General features: G+C 46.5%; 1 protein-coding gene across 1 annotated transcript in view; it reads right to left on the bottom strand.

Moving 5' to 3' along the window:
* Positions 1–218: 218 nt before the first annotated feature.
* Positions 219–17,051, bottom strand: part of ACO1 (aconitase 1) — a 65,277-nt gene continuing 48,444 nt past the window's right edge. The window contains exons 14-21 of the mRNA XM_065908433.1: positions 16,135–16,291; positions 14,863–14,987; positions 13,136–13,240; positions 12,268–12,410; positions 9,097–9,244; positions 5,136–5,258; positions 1,827–2,012; positions 219–1,077 (exon numbers count right to left, since the gene is read on the bottom strand). Coding sequence (XP_065764505.1) covers positions 964–1,077; positions 1,827–2,012; positions 5,136–5,258; positions 9,097–9,244; positions 12,268–12,410; positions 13,136–13,240; positions 14,863–14,987; positions 16,135–16,291 — 1,101 coding nt within the window. The 3' untranslated portion in view covers positions 219–963. The remainder of the gene's footprint in view (positions 1,078–1,826; positions 2,013–5,135; positions 5,259–9,096; positions 9,245–12,267; positions 12,411–13,135; positions 13,241–14,862; positions 14,988–16,134; positions 16,292–17,051) is intronic.

Raw genomic sequence — 17,051 nt, forward strand, 5'->3', positions numbered from 1 at the left:
GGGTTCAATTCCTGGTCAGGGAACTAGATCCCACATGCCACAACTAGAGTCCTCATGTTAAAACTAAGACCTGGCACCGCCAAATAAATATATTTTTGGAAAACAAAACTCGAAGATCACTCAGACTTAAGGAACCTGCAGTCTGAAATTTGCTCTGCTCTAAATATCACAAAATGAGGGCCACGCCCGCAGCAGAATTCAATACCAAAGTCAAAAAGTTTTCCTTGAAAATAGATTTAATCTTATTCAAATTAGAAATGTTCTGCATATCTCTCCAAAACCACCTCCAAAGTTCTCCTCGTGATACATGAAAAGTTTTCTAGGGAAACTTTTATGAAACTACTGAAAGACATCTCCATATTTCCTCAGTGTGGATCTGTCAAAAAGTACACAAGTGAAAACTCTGAATGTCTGAGCCGTTCCCGAAGTGCCTGGGTCATTCACTCTGGAGGAATCGGCGGGGTGGAGGGACTACGGTCACCATGTGCAAACACGTCCCCTCTGCCTTGTCAGTTACACTGGCAGAGCACACAGGGGCAACGGACTCTCAAGGGGGACGTTTCATGGAGCAGAGGGCAACGGACAGGAGCCAGAAACTGGGCAGGAGCTGAACATTAGAGGCTAAGAGTGAAAAATCAACATTCAGTGATCAGTGACCTTAAAGGGCTCAACTCTCCCTTCTTGGCACAAGTGACAGTCCCACCATTCTAAGCTCCCAAATTCTAGAACAAGATAAAAAGATTAACAAAAATAGCGCATGTAGAAACTGCTGATTCTGTGTGCAGAGGATCCACACTGGAACCTCAGGGCGCCCTGGGCAGGCAGCACCCCTGCGTGGAGGTGAGGGTCGGGGGAGGAGGCCAGGGGCGGAGGGGCTGCCAACCCCAGGCCTGCGGGCTGCGGATGCTGTGCTTCCTCCTGCTGCCGGGCCGCTGGGCCGCCCATCTCCAAGGAGACCAGGGCCTACTTGGTCATCTTGCGGATCATGTAGTTGAGGATGCCCCCGTTATGGAAATAAGTGAGCTCCACGTCGGTGTCAAACCTCATGACAGCCTGGAAGGTCTTCCCAGTGTCCAGCTGACAGGACGGAGAAGCAGAGAAGAATTGCTGAGGGAGGAGACGAGCCAGCCCTCAGACTGCCCTCCAAGTGCAGTCCAAGTCCCGGCAGCACCCAGCACTGGAGCAGGTGCCGGCCAGCCCCAGCCCAGACCCACTGAGCAGCAAGCTGTGCTTTACTTAACAAGATGCCCCATGTACTGATCTACAAGGTAAAGCCCTGCAGAGCATCTTTGATGGAAGTGAGAGACCCTGAGAATTAGAAACAGCCTCTCGGTGCAGCAGTTACCCGCGATGTTTGGAATATTTTCGAAGCCTTCACCAGGGACGGTCCGGGGAAGGAAGTCTTGGCAGCCAGCAGGCACTTCATTAAGGCTGTCCCCTGGGCACTGGCCCAGATGCTCACCCTGGGATGCGGCTCAGCAGCTCAAGCTGCCTGGGTGGCTAAATCACCCTGGGACCACGGTGCCACACCTCATCCTCGCCTTACCCAGGGCTCATCTGTCGTTTTCACCTCAGTGCTAATCAAAGCCAGGGCCTGGGGTGAGTGTGTCTGATCACATTTTTATAATAAAAAGCTGTCTTAAATGCCCCATCCCTGAACTTTTCATCACTATTCTCCTAATGCAGGAGACATGAGTTCGATCCCTGGGTGGGGAACTAAGATCGTGCATGACCTGCAGCATGACCAAATTAAAAAAAAAAAAAAAGACTGATGACAAACATGGGGTCCCTTTAGCTGGACCTGGCACGGAAGGGCACTGACTTACCTTGATCTGGACTTTCATTCGTGGTTTCAGGGTTTCTGGAATGCTGATAGTGTATCGTTCACGCCCGGTGAGTCCCAGGGTGTCTGCATTCTCCTCAGGGAGGTACTCGAGAGGGATCACCCCCATCCCGACCAAGTTACTTCGGTGAATGCGCTCGTAACTCTCCGCTAGGACAGCTCTGATTCCCTGAGGAACGAAGAGAGTAAGTAGCTCAGACAGAGTTTTTCTTTAGATACACAGACACTTAACAACAGGATTCTTAGGTCAAAACTCTTCTCCTGCCCAAATTCTTCTTAAGTACCAATTAGTCCTTTACATAAAATGTTGCCATTATATATAGCACAGTAGCCAACTGACTGCCTCCACTGTATAAGCAGCATGTAGGCAATGAAATGAACTCTCCCCTTCTACCTCCACCAACTCTGGATGGAGACACTATTACTGTGCCCTGTGCCCTGGGAGTCAGTGGTCTGACAGATATTTGAACCCACAAAGTCTAACCACACAGTTAGTTTGTGATACAAACTCCCACTGTATCTGGAAACCACACTACAAAGAAACACAAAGAAAATTCATTTTGCCCTTTGAATTTTGGTATTATTGTAGGTTGTATTAGCAGACACAGAAGATTTAATCAAAACACAACTTTCAGAACATAGTACAGAGAAAGGAATTGATCACCTGCTGTGTGCTGCTTTTATACCTCCCATTTCAAGGATCAAATTGCACTGAATGTAATCTTGATATAAAGCTTCCTATAAAGCACATTTTATTGGTAACCTATAACTGACAATATACAGCAATGATCAGTAAACCAGGATACCTGATTAACTAGAACACCCAAATCTCAAATATTAGTTAACTGTAATATAATATTAAGATACCCCTAAAAGCTCTCAACATACTTTCAGATCCCCTGAACCAGGGTCACTCAGGAAGCTTGTTAAAAATGTAGATTCTTAAGGTACTTACTAGCCCGGATCTACTTTATCAGAATCTCTTGCAGGAAGCATGGGTGGGAGAGGATGGGATACTTTTAAGTCTGGAGAACCAAGGCTTGACAGAGGTGTTCTAAGATTCTGCTAATATTACAGTCACCAGGAGAGGCTTTTAAAATCCAAATGTCCAGGCCTTTCATCTTACCAACCAAACCAGAACGTCTGGGAATGAGATCCAGGCATAGGTATTTTTTAAATCACAAAGTGTTTCCAAGTTTAAAAGCACAGGTTTAAAAGAGCAGATTCTTTAGGACAGTCGGTATTTCGTGTAGATTTATGTACATATGTACTGCGTATTTATTCGGGGGGAAGGGGCAAAGGTTGTAAACACAGGTTATTCACGCCCCAAGCTCTGTGAGTAGTGCCGTGTGGAGCGGCAGGTCACGCTGCCTGGCCTCTCTTTCTGCGGACAACGTGGCTGAGGCTGGCCAGCTACAGAAGGAAGTGCGCACGGCTGTCTGGGCAGACAGAACTCAGGGCTGTTCTGTAGAGAAGCTGACACTGCAGAGTCGGGACCCTAAAAGATGGCTGTTCCCTTGCTCTTTGTATACCCGCTGCTCTCCTCCTCGGGCTTCGCCTCCGCCCTACTCACCTGAACGTGCTTGCCCTCTGCCCCTTAGGCCAGGATGGCCCCACCTGTTAGTTCATTAGAGGGAAGCATTTACCCTCTGACGGCTGTTAACTTGAGGGGCTGTGAGGGACATGCCCCAGCCCTGGTTTCCCTGGAAACTACAGCCAAGCTGATGTCAATCCCTGCTGTAATAAACGGGAGGAGCCGCCGCCTCCTCCACGGGGTGAAGACTATCGTGTGTGCTCCCTGTAGTCAGCTGCACCCCACGATGCTTCAGAGGTGTAAGAGCCTCCCTCTGCGAAACCACTGATGCCTCTCTCGCCGGGGCCAGGCTCTTTCTTTGGCCTTGCGGCTGGTGCAGCCCACCCAGACTCTAGGGAGCCCCTCTGAGCCGGGACTCGCCTATTCACAGACCTTCCTGTCCCCCCAGCACCCCCCCACCCCGCCCCGACTGTTCCTGCTCTCAATGCTGTTGTCAGCGCCTGGCCCCTTCCTAAAATCCTTCCTTTTATAGTTTCTTAGGTTCTTTTCAGCAGTTTCTAGAAAGGGCAGGCCTTCGACAAATTACCAACTAATAACATATTTTTTCTCCACACCCCCACACACTGCAAACTGATGGACTTATAAAAAAGGGGGGGGGGGGTTGTGATAAAACCTGGGCGTCTAGAGGGCTGCCTGCCAGCCAGCCATGTATTTTTTACTGCACGTGTGGATATCAACTGACTTGTGCAACGTCTGCCAAGTGCATTGATTGGCTCAAGCCACCGTTATTTAAACTGGTATCAGCCAAGCTATTCTACCCTACCCTGAAGACTGAAGCCAGGCACCAGAAGTGGCCCTGCTTTCAGGCTCAGCGAAGGGGCCAGAAGGAAAGACTTCCTGTGGGGCCCCTCCCACAGGGACAACTTCCGGGTCAAGCGCTGAAATGGCGGAAGGTTCTGAAGAGCTGTCTGTCTACACACTGAGAGGGCTTCCTTTTCTCCTGAGCTGTGCAGAGACCCTTCACTGGCAGTGAAAAGGAGCTGTACAAAGTGCATTCCCTGAGTTTATTCAAAGCTCAGGCTCCCGGGCTTCCCTTGTGGCTCAGCTGGTAAAGAATCCACCTGCAATGTGGGAGACCTGGGTTCGATCCCTGGGTTGGGAAGATCCCCTGGAGAAGGGAAAGGCTACCCACTCCATCATTCTTGCCTGGAGAGTTCCATGGACTGTATAGTTCATTTGCAAACAGTCGGACATGACTGAGCGACTTTCACTTTCGGGCTCCTGATGTTTGCCCTTCTGTGAGCCTAACAGACGAGACAGTAGCAGCACTGTCCTCACATTGAACTGGGACAAGGGCCTTAAATGAGCTTCAGGTGCTAACCCGAGAACATTATGAAAATCATGAAACTTTCCCCATTAAAAAAAAAAGACACATTCCACACTTCTGGATGTAATTTCATGGACTTCAAGATCCTCCCCTCAATGATCGTACCGACACACCCAAAGATCCATGGCTCCCAGGGTAGCGACACTTGATGGAGGGGAACCCGCTGACTCCACATTTCTTCACTCAGTGTGGGAAGCCCGGATCACGAAGTAGCAGGTGAGCAAACAGCCCACGCTTCCCCGAGCTTGCTCTGCTCTCCCACAGCATCTTCTTGGAAGGCAAACCAAAGGACGTTCCTTCCGCCTCCCTCCCAGCTTCCCTTCTGGCGCGAGGGGCAGGTGCCTGCAGCGCGGTCTCTGCGGGCTACTCACCAGGAGGAAAGGGCCCTTGGCGGCCCAGTCTCGGGAGCTGCCCGAGCCGTACTCCTTGCCGGCCAGGACGATGAGGGGGAGACCCGCCTGCTGGTACCGCTCAGCGGCGTCGAACACATCAAGCTGAGGAGGAGAGGAGGGAGGTTTTAGCGACAGAGTAAAGGCAAGCGTAAAGGCAGAGTAAAGACAGAGGCCAATGAGTCCTGAGGGGACATGGAGGAGTGTCTGCAGTCGGCCAAGTCAGTGTAAAGTCAAGGGCAAACTCAACCAACCAGTTGCCTGGTCTACAAATTTCCAGTTAATGCCGTCTATTAATACTACTTCTTTTCTTCTTTTTAGTTGCTCAGTCGTGTCCGACTTTTTGAGACCCCATGGACTGTACGAGGTTCCTCCGTCCATGGGATTCTCCAGGTACTTACCTCTATCAAATTGAATTTTATACTCATAAGTGAAATGCCTTATTGTCCTAATTTTAGAAAAACATTCAAATCCTAGGGCATCAGGGGAAAAAGGAAATTAGATCAGTTTTTTTTTTTTTTTTTAAACTCTTCCATTGATTAAAATATTTTAAAGCAAAAGCAGAGAATCCCACCTAAATCTGGGATTTGATTTTGTACCAGAGGCTTGGTGATGGTCAGTTGTGAAGGGTGGCCAAACACAAAAAAAAGGTCACATGTTTGAAAATTACAAAAATGCAGACTTTTATTCATCACCCTTCTACATGGAGGTCAAGGTAACAATAGTGGAAACACTGATGAAGCACCAATCAATAAAGGACAAGAAAGCGTTAAGGAATCTCTTAGTGTATATGAGAAACAGCTTTAACAAATAGATTCATTTGTTTCTCATAGGAACTCTGAACATTCTGCTGAGCTGAGGCTTCACAAAGACAGGTGATATCATTGATGGTGAGTAATGAAACTTTTTTTTTGGTCGCTACTTAAGTCAGAAAATAAGATCCCTCCAAAGAGGGAGTGTTTGATTTGAAAGGAGCTCTAGAAAGGTATATAATCAAACTCTCAAGTAGGCTTTCACAAATTACTACTGTGGTGAAAGGATGGAGACTGTGGTTAATGTCACACGGCACTGCCTAAATCTAGATAGGATTCTGTCTGTCTTCAGCTGAAGAGAACTCACAAATATAGAAACTGTTGGGAAAAAAAAAAGAGTAAAAGCCTGCTCTGTCTAACAAAAAACCCTGGATGCTTTCAAAGACCAGAAAAGAACAACCTACCCGATACTTTCAGAGGTATCGGTTACTAGTTTGGATATTAAGAATGTGGGAGTGTGTGTTTTAAAGTGCTTTCAAAACGACCACAGAGCTGACAATCCCACAGCAGAGCCGGGTTGTGGAACCCAAATGTGCGGATTCAGCAGGTTTGAATTCTGGGCTCCTGGCTTTTCTCTTGTGTGCGTCAAACTGAGAGTATAAGCAGGCAGCTTATAGAGTTCCGGCTCCCTGCACGTGCCCTCTCTTCTAAAGGAAGCATAAAAGTTAGTGGTTTCTTCTGATATCTCACCTCTGGATTCCTAAGTATTTAATTGGTCAGCTCATTTCTCTTTATTATCCATTAAATTCTTACTTAGAGGATTTAGTTCTTTCCACTACCACTCTTGTAGGGCCCTCCCTCTCCCCAACCTCTCCCCTCCAGGGCCTTCTAATATCACTGTCATACCTTTTCTGGCCATATGTTTTAAGTATGTACATGCTATTTACAGCTGAGCCACATAATGGACTCAGATTTCCTTTTCTTGGCAATTAAAAAAAATTTCTTTTCCCACTGGAAATAATAAATTTGTATGAGTGTGTGTGCACGCTCACCTGTTTGTGTCCCTACCCATTAACTCCCAAATATACTACCTAAAGTATCGATACAGATTTTTTCTGAAGACATTCATATCTATCAGGTGATTTACTTTAAAAATCTTTTTCACGGGGGGTCACTCCTGACGCCCTCATTCCTGTGTGGACCACTGACTCTCTGAGGTGTGTTCATGTGACCGAGGAGTCTTCCTTCCCCAGCATCCTGGTGATTCCCTGCATTTCCTTTCCCTGGATCCTACATCTTCCCCTATATTTGGTTTATTCTTTCATTTTGGTGGAATACAACTACCAAGTAGCTTTCTGAGACTGGGACTGACAGATTATTTTTAAAGCTTTTGAATATCTGAATGTGTTGTTACTTTACTCTCACTTGGCTGGTAGTATGAGGGATACAGATTTTAGGGTGCCAACAATTTTCCTTAGTCTAAGTCTCCTGGGTTGCCTTGAGTGCATCTGATCCCCAGAGGAGTGCACATAAGCTTTTTTTCCCCTCTTGGAAGTTTCTAGATCTTCTCCTTACCTCTGCTGTTCTTACTTTCAAGGTTATGTGACTTGGAGTGAGTAGTACTCATGTGGCTGGGTGTGTGCAGTGGACCTTTCGATCTGGAATCTCAGATTTTGCACTTGAAAAATTTCTTGTGTTAACTCTTTAACAGTTTCCTCTCAGATTTAATCTGTTCTTTTTAGCATGTTTATTCAGTCAGATGCTGGTCCTCCTCGGTTCAGGCTTTGATTTTCTTACATTTCCTAATTTCCTCTTTGTCTTTCTACCTTCTGGAAGACTTTCTCAACTTTTCCTGTGGAATTTTTTAGAGATTTTTTTTTTTTTTTTTAAGAGCTCCTTCTTATCTTCTGATTACACCAACAGAAAATCATCTCTTATCACTCTGATGAAACAATTGTTTTTCTTAGTTTTCTTCTACTCTGTGCATCATCTGTTTTTCTCTTTATTCCTCTGTTTCTTGTCTAGGTCTGTCTTTCAAGTTCAAGGCCTGACTCCAATGTCTCTTCATCTCTGATGCTGTCTCCTTATTTAAGCTGAGGCACTAACCATCTGACTAGGAGTTCTGTGCATGGTAGGGCTGTCAATGAGGGATCCCACCATGACAGTTGGCATCCCGGAGGCCCTCAAAGTCTATTAACTACAAGTCCTTCCTTCGTCTCTTGGGGATTTTACCATTCATCTGTATCTTTTTCACTTAATAGTCTACTGTCCCCACTAGTCACTGAACAAATATGTCCTAGGCACTCACTCTGCTGGATGGCTTCACAGGGGGTGCGCTGGTAAAGAATCCGCCTGCCAATGCAGGAGACATAAGAGATGTGGATTTGACCCCTGGGTTGAGAAGGTGCCCTGGAGTAGGAAATGGCAGCCCACTCCAGTACTCTTGCCTGAGAAATCCCATGGACAGAGGAGCCTGGCGGGGTACAGTCCAAGAGTTGACTGAGTGACTGCCACACGCATGCCACTCAGGGTTAACCTCAGAACCTTAAAAAGGAGATGTTATTTCTACTTTGCAAGTAAGAAAAGTGAGCTCAGAGAGGTAGATAGATCGCTGAAGAAGGCTCCACAGCTGGTCTGAGGTGGAGCTGGGACTTGAACCCAGGCTTGTCTGACTTCAAGGGCAGGCTTCCCCACCTCTGTCCATGCCTGCCCTCTGTGAACAGACAACTTCAGCTCTAATAAACCAACTCCACGTGGTTCCCATTAGGACCCAAGCAGGCCTGCCCAGTCCTCTATATTCTTCCTTCCCCAACGGTATGATTAAGTAAATGTTACTGAAGTCATAAAACAGCACTTCTTAGTAAATATCCTCCACCTTAACCTGGAATTTCCCCTTCAAGTATTCTGAACTGATGAAACCTCAATTGGAGGCTTTTTAAGCTCAACTCCTAAGAAACAAGATTTAGTTAAAGCATGAAGCAGAAATCTCTAAGCAGGAAAAGACCTTCCAGTTTAAAGGGACCCTTCTTTAGGGATGACCTCTACATATATGGAACACTTGGCAGAAGGGATTATGTAAAGCAAGAGGTAGGATGAGGTGTGAAAAAAAAAAAATCGACAAGGCAAGCATTGAACCACCCAGAGCCTAAGAAATGCTGGCTTCTAGAGGAAGCACAAGACACCATACTCACAATTTCACCAGAAGGCAGATGGATAGTCTGTGGTGCCTGCTTGTTCAAGAATTTGTTTAATAAGCGGATGTTGGCGAATGTCCCCCGCGCCATGATGGCATCATTCCCTCGGCGGGAGCCGTAGGAGTTGAATTCTCGAGGAGTCAGGCTGATAACAAAAGCAGGAGAGAAGCTGGTTTAGGGAACTGAGAGATTAAACCTGGCTTATACCATGAAAGGGGAAAAAAATCACAAACCTAGTATTTCTGTAAGTCTACTAAGTATTGTTCTCCAAGACAGAAAAATGCTTCCATAGCTTCGACTGAGGGCCCATTGAGAGGCAGTAGGTGCGATGGTGAATCTATAACCTCCCAGCATCAACCTAGAGTCTTATAAATATGGGTAGAGCAATCGGGAGGAACTTTAATCAGAGTACTTTATTCAGTAGGGCAGCCTATAAAGCTTCATTAAAGATAAAATGTTAAAAGTGGGTGAAAAAAAAAAAAACAAAGGAAGCAAAGGGCATACTCCGGGTACATCAGTTTGGTGGAGCCGAGAGTGGGGGACACACAAAAAACATTCTGTAAATGAAACAGAATAGGTTCACATTTGTCCAGGAACTTGATGCAATTAAAAACCACGTAACTGGCAACATGACTTAGTATTGTTGTAAGATCAAAAGCAGGGCAGGGATGAAGGAGCAGAACAAGAACTGCTGGTCCTAAAATCAAAGAAAAATCTGGTCTGTGGGTCCGAATGAAGGGATGTTTTGAGATGTCTGGAACAACATCTTAATGAACAGAGACCAGTTCACTGAGCTGTTTCTTAAAATGCTAGGAACCATCTGTGTTAATGATTTATTCATTAGCTCAATTTTGAAGACTGAGAATCTAAGCAAGGGCTTCGGGAGTAGGTGAGTGTGACTATGAACCCCTGAAATTATGTCCAAAATGTGGATATGTATTTTTCTGGAATGGTATATTTCCTTTAACTCTATTCTCTAAAGAGTATCAATAACCACCAATCAAAAAAGGTGTTGGTTACTTCTCTCTTCCTAGTTTTCTTCTTCCAGCCTCAACTCTATTTCTCTAGATTCTCTGTCCTTAGAAGCCATTCCCATTCATTCATTCAACAACTTTTCACTGAGTACCAACTACATGCCAGGAGCTGTTAGGTGCCTGGGATACAGCAAATCCCTGCTTTTGCAGGGCTTACATCCTAGAAGGTAGAGACAGAAGTTTTTTTAAAAGAGCATCCTACACAAGTGTTACTAGATTGTGGTTAATACCTAAGAAAAGGTAGGCCAGGGCAAGAAGAGTATGGTAGGAGTGACCTTATGGAGGAAGACTTGAACTTGGCGTGGGAGTTAGTTAAGAGGGTATCTTGGGGAAAGGCATCCAAGAGGAGAAAACAGTCAGCCCACTCGAAGGCTGTCAGGCAGAGGGGTACTTGGCCTTGTTTGAACATTCAAGGAATAAGATGGTGGGCAGCATGTCTCGAGCAGTGTGGGTGAGGAGAAGAGCAGGACTCACCAACCCACCTTGAACGTCTCCTGTCCTTTTCTATTTGTTGATGGACTCGCATCTCCCACTCAAGACAGAACCATCTCTTTAAAAGCTCATAATATGAGGACTTCGCTTAGCTGGTCCAGGGCCTAGACACCACACTTCCAGTGCAGTGGGCCTGGGTTCCATCCCTGGTCGGGGAACTAGATCCCACATGCCCCAACTGAGACCCAGCCCAGCCAAATAATAGAACAAATAAATGTTAAAATCTCTATGTATTAGGTTGGCCAAAAAGTTTGTTCGGCTTTTTCTGTAACATCTTAATAGTAGACAACCCTGAGTGAACTTTTTGGCCAGCCCACTATCTGTGTATGGGCAGTTGCCATACATTTTAAAAAGTAGCTGCCCCACGTTAAAGAAAAATCTCGACACAGGCCACTGTGCGTTCACCTCCTCTAGATCTGGGCTGTCTTCTTAAACTCACAACATGCACATTCTGGGGAATAGGAGATATTCTCGGTCTGAATAAACAGACTCTCCCATGGGATGCACCAGGAAAAGGCAGAGACTGAATGAGCATGAGAGAAGGGGAAAGTTGTGAAGAGAATGGGTTGCCCGCCCAGCAAGTCAGAGGAAGGGCAAGGTGGCTGTCCTCTCCCACTGGAAAAAAAAGAAGCTTCAATTCTGTTTCTCATATTGGCTCTGGTCCCTGTCCCTGAAGAAGGTGACTCAGAAAGTGGGGATGGGGGCCAGGAACGTACATCTCCCCAGACGAATCTCTAGATAGTCAGATCTGGGGTGGACATTGACTGATACTGGTACACTATGGTGGTGGTTTAGTGTCCGACTCTTTGTGACCTCATGGACTAGCCTGACAGACTCCTCTGTCCATGGGGACTCTCCAGGCAAGAATGCTGGAGTGAGTTGCCATGTCCTTCTCCAGGGGATCTTCTTGACTCAGGGTTGGTTAAATGGCAGTATATAATATTAGTGTAATACCTGTTAAAATAGGTATATGACTGAAGGATTGCTGAATGGATGTATAAATTGCAAATTCTCACAGCTGTTTTCTGTAAAGCATGTGTCTCTTGGGAGTTCCTTGGTGGTCCAGTGGATAAGACTCTGCGCTTCCAATGCTGGGGTCCTGGGTTCTATCCCCAGTCAGGGAACTAAGATCATACATACTACAACCAAGTCCATATGCCACAACTACTGGGCCTATGCGCTCCAGAGCCCACACGCCACAACTAGAGAGTCTATGGGCTGCAACAAAGACCCAGCACAGCCAAAATAAATAGTAAACTAAAACCCAAAATATGTCTCTCAACCAGGAAATGTCAGTGCATTTCTGGTTATACCCCTGCCAAGTGCTTCAAGTATAACCAGGCCACACAGGGGAAGAGTAGAGCCTTGTACATAAACTATCAGCCAAGCTGGTGGCAGGGATGACAGCTGAGTCTAATAAGTACACTTGCTCAAAAAGAAGGTCTCCACGTGCTAGGGTTCACGTGCTGGTGGATTCTCTAGTAGCTTCAAAGCAACAAACAGAAAGAGTGATTGCTTTTCAGGCTCCAGGGTTCAGTGAAAAACTGGAGTCTGATGCCAAACAGACCTCATGGAAAGAGGATTAATGACCTCATGCTGTCCCTTTTGTCTTCAGGCTTCCCCTGCTTCCCTCATTACTTACCCTCTGTTAGTTAAGTAGCGAGCAGCAGGGCTGTTTCTTGCGATGTTTCCAGCTGGAGAGATGTGGTCTGTTGTTACTGAATCTCCCAAGTTTAATAGCACATAGGCATCCACGATAGACTTAGGGGGCTGAAGATCCAAAGTCTAGCAAAGAACACAGTAAGTCAGTGTTTGCCTGGGTTTTCTCCAATGCATCACCAGGGGAGCCTCAACAGCAGTGGTCCATGGATTTGAACCTGATGACAGCCCTACATCAACACATACAGAATTCTTGTTTTACTGGGTTTATCAAGGGTGTTTAGTAAAGCAAAGTGAATTTGTGCAAGATATTCATATCTCATCCTTGAAGGAGGTGAAGTATTGGCACTATCCCCTCAAAAGCAAAAGGGATGCTGCCACAAATGACATTCTTTCTCCACATCCAGAGAAGGTACCAAGTGCTGAGTATGGCAGTTCTACTCACATCCTCTCATCCCCTCCTCCCACCAGGAGAGCACAGACTCCTGATCTTCAGTTTCAGAGAAGATGTCCCTTGCTTGTATGGGTATGAGGCTTAAGTATGGCAGGTCCTGGAGGCTGTTCTCCTGGACAGCCCCCCTCAGACGTTACTGAGTCTCTGTCCCGGCGATACTTAATCTCCAGGGGTCTCTGCACAGCCGCACGGAAGCCCTGGACAGACAAACCACAGGCCCATGCCAGCCAAATAACCCAGCTTCCTCAAGGTCTCCCCAGTGTTATCTGCTCAGGGGTGTAAAGGTTTCAACGAAGCAGGTAGTCAAAGCGAGGGTACTGGTTAATCAAGTAGATTTAACAAGCCAAGAAACTGTGAAGAACACATTTTGTTAAAAAAAAAAAAAAAAAAGGCCTACCAGGTCTTCAAAGAATGGTGGTGATTTAATGTATGTAGATTTGGGATTCCAGCAATATAGCTTATCTGATGGGGCTGCTAGGGCATTCCAGCTCTCATTCACAGTCTTGGGGAGAAAGAAAAAAAGGACAGGCAGGTCTAATCACAATTCATCCTGAGGAAGACTTAACATGTGAACATAATACATATATTCAAGCTAACAGTATAGTAAAACCAATTCTTAGCCTACATGGTCACACAGCATGTCTATACAAAGATAACACCATGCTAAATAATTTACAAATACACATGCCCTGTGACAGGCTATCTCTAAAATGACCCCATTTTAGATTCCTATTTAAATCAGACCCCATTTAAATGATTTCCAGGAGGATTCCTGCCTCCTGGGAATCCTACCCATAAATGAACCCCTCCTGCTGGGTGAGGGCTGAGCCTAGCGACTCATTTCCAGGATTAGGTTATAGAGACTGTCTTCTGTCTCCTCACCTTCTTACTTGCTCTTGCTGGCAAGCCAGTCACTATGCTGTGAAGAGACCCGCTAGTAAGGCCCTGAGGGGGGCCTCTCCCTGACAGTCAGTGAGAAGCTGAGGCCTTCACCCATAGCATGCGAGGTCCTTTATCCTGCCAATGACCACACGAGCGGTCTAAGAACTGGCTCCTCCCCAGTCGAATCATCAGGTGAGGCCACAGCCTCAGATGACACCTGGAAGGAAGCCTTGTGAAGGCAGACACACCCTGTTAAGCGGCACCTCATTTCTGACCCACAGACACAGGTAAAAAGTGTTTGCTGTTTTAATTCACTAAGTTTAGGAGTAATGTGTTGCAGAGCAATAGGTAACTAACACACATAATTTATGAAATAACAATCCAGGTTGTACCCGAGGGGAAGTTATTGATGCTCTGAAGATTTGGGGAGGTAGACTTCTGGTCACAAGGACATTAGATAGTGACGGCCACCATGCATTCAAATTGGCTTGAATTTGCTCCACGTCATTAACTCAGCCTCTGGAGAAATGCATTTAGCCCAGTATCCACCAAACTGCCTTGAACCATTTCCCAAAGAGCAGCTTATGGGATTCACAGTGTGTGAATGTGACTTCCATCTGACTCTGCTGCCCAGTCTGCCCTCATATTTCAAGCTGCCAGCCCCAGCCAGAAGCCCTGGGGTCAGCCTAACACAGAAACCAGGGAAAAGGGTAACATTCGAGAGTCTCGGAAAGCAGTATCGAGCCCCATACATTTCCCCCTGTTTGTAAAATGCACAGCAAGTTTTTTTTTTTTTTTTAAATCTCAGCAGCTTCATAGTTTGGTGCTTCCTACTGAGTGGCTTTTATTTGTTACTCTTTGAAGCTGGCAGATAAATCTGAGTGGTGTGTTCAGCCATGTGGCCCCTCAGTGACACACTATAGGGACATTGGGCTCCTCATCCACAGCTCATGCTCACCCTGGGCTGTCAGAGGAAGAGGGGAGCCAGGCAGAGCTAGCCAGGAGCCGCATCCGTGCTGAGTCCCCGCCTCCTGAGCCTGCTGCTCATGTGTCCAAATCTGGGAACAGCGGGGGAGAGTGGGGTCTGAAAGAGCCTGAATTGTAAGAGCAAAATGACTGTACCACTTTCCCAGTCATCTGAAGAAATACCACTTTGTCTGGTTGATACTGACACTAGCCTCAAGGTTGGCAGAGATGACGCAGAGGAGTGACTTCCCCTTGACACTAGGGCGGGGACCTCACCTCTATTTTCTGATAGACCTCCTTAAACATCCCGGGGATCACGTACTGACGCTCCACCGCCTGGATCTCGTCTCTGGTTGGCCAGATGTCTTTCAGAAATACCTGCTGTCCCTTGGCATTGACCCCTGGGGAGAAATTGTTTATTAGTGAGATGAACTTCACCTCATATCCAATTTTCATGGTCACAGGCAGTCAGCCCAGTCTCATTGTTTAGGGCAGTTACATTCAGTAAATTCTCTGTGCACACTTAGAGAACACTCAGCCACTGCCTGCAAGAAACACACAGGTTAGTCTCCCAAGGGTGTTTATCCACAACATTGTTGTCAACTGATCAATACGTAATGCTGTTTCATGTATTTCTGTTTACATACTATTGATGCGTTCACACTGAACTCGTGAGCCTGTCTAACATGAGGCCTGTCACAGCCTTCCTGGGCTCAGGAATAATCCACAGCACTTTAGCCCTACTCTCAGAGGTCATCTTAAACAGTAAAACCACCCAAAAGAAGCACAAAAGTGTGAAAAACATGATGCTATCTGGAGCACAAACAGGACACTTGTTTGCAGCAATGAGACCTGAAAAAAAAAGACAGAGTGTCACCTTGCTTGACCTCAGCGGAGAGAGGCACGGTGAGTGACTCAGGGTTTTCACCACCTCGTGCACGTCTGTGAGTGACTATGGGAGTGTGATGAGCACTGATTTTGGGGGTGAAAATCCACTTCAATGAGTAGTCAAATTTGAAAATACGGAATACATATGTAATGAGGATCAGCTGCACGTCTAAAGCTGTGATTTCCTTAAAGTCAAGTCTAGGGCACCGTTTTCATATTATCTAATCTGCGTAGCACGGACTGGGGAGGGCACACAGGAGGCCAGGGGAAAGGAGACAAAGCGTCACGTCCCCCAAGCTTTGAGGAGCTGCACACTGCGGACGTGTTCCTACAGCAGAGAGATTAACACCAGGCTATCGTGAGACTGAAGCAGGCGCTGGAAAGGGAGGGACTGGAGCAGAGGCCAGAATGGCAAGACCTCCATTACTCTTGGTGTTTCTTTCCCTTTTTGTCCCTTCCCCTTTATAAATTCTTGTTTAGCTATTTTAATTATGTCTTAGCTGTGTGCTGGGAAAGGAAGCAAAGACCCTTCTTCCTCCTCTGATCTTTGGAGAGTCTAGGCTTCATTATTTATTAAGGAAAACAATAACTTTTTTTCCAGTAACGTTTTCAATTCATTGGGGGGAAAACAAAATTGTAACCCCACAAATCAGATCTTACCCAGTGGCTCTTTCTCAAAGTCGATCCTGATGGTCCCAGCAATCGCATAGGCTATTACTAAGGGCGGAGAGGCTAAATAGTTGGCCCGGGTATTGGGATGGACTCGCCCTTCAAAGTTCCTGTTCCCAGACAGCACTCCGACAGCTACAAGGTCCCCCTGTGTGAGGAACGGGGAAACAGGTTGCAAAGACAACAGACTGCCTGGGCTTCCTAGACCCAGCTGCTGAAGTTCACCTTTAAGTCAAGTAGCGCTTTAAGCTTCCCCTGCACTGGTCCTCTCCCCAGAGAAGGAGACCACACTGGGTGACCCTGGGAGAGACATGCTGGGTCAAAAGCAGCAGAGAGATGCACTGGATGGTTTCTGCTCATGAGGAAATACCAGGTGGGTCAGGAGGCAGCATCCTAGTTATTCTGCAGCCGGGGGCCCGGGAACAGGGGGGGAAGATGACAGGTTGACAGCTAGAGGAAGCCACACTGGCTGACAGGGATTCTATAATCAGTGCAAGCAGACAAAATAGTATTTTTCAACGCTAAAGAATTTATGGGACAAAAATCAAGCCAATGAGTTTATGTTCAGTAGTCTGACTTGGAACCAGCCTGCAGACAACAGGAACAAATGATTCTGGCACCGTCACGTGCATGGGGCATGCGCCGGCCAGGCACCGCACTAAGGCCTTTGTGTCCACTATCACCGTGATGCTCTCAGCTTTCTGAAACCCATACTGTTATCCCTTCCTGTTTACAGCTGTGAAAACTGAGGCACAAAGAGGTTCGTGAACTTGCTCAAAGATAAACAGTAAGTTTAACTCAACTCCAAAGACCATTCTCTTAACCACATACACCCCATGCTTCCCTGAACTTTCTTTAAAATTACCAGCATTTCATCCCACATCATGTGAAAAAGAAAGACCCACAGG

Source organism: Muntiacus reevesi, chromosome 17 (assembly GCF_963930625.1).
Source record: "Muntiacus reevesi chromosome 17, mMunRee1.1, whole genome shotgun sequence".
In the NCBI taxonomy this organism is placed as follows: Eukaryota; Metazoa; Chordata; class Mammalia; order Artiodactyla; family Cervidae; genus Muntiacus; species Muntiacus reevesi.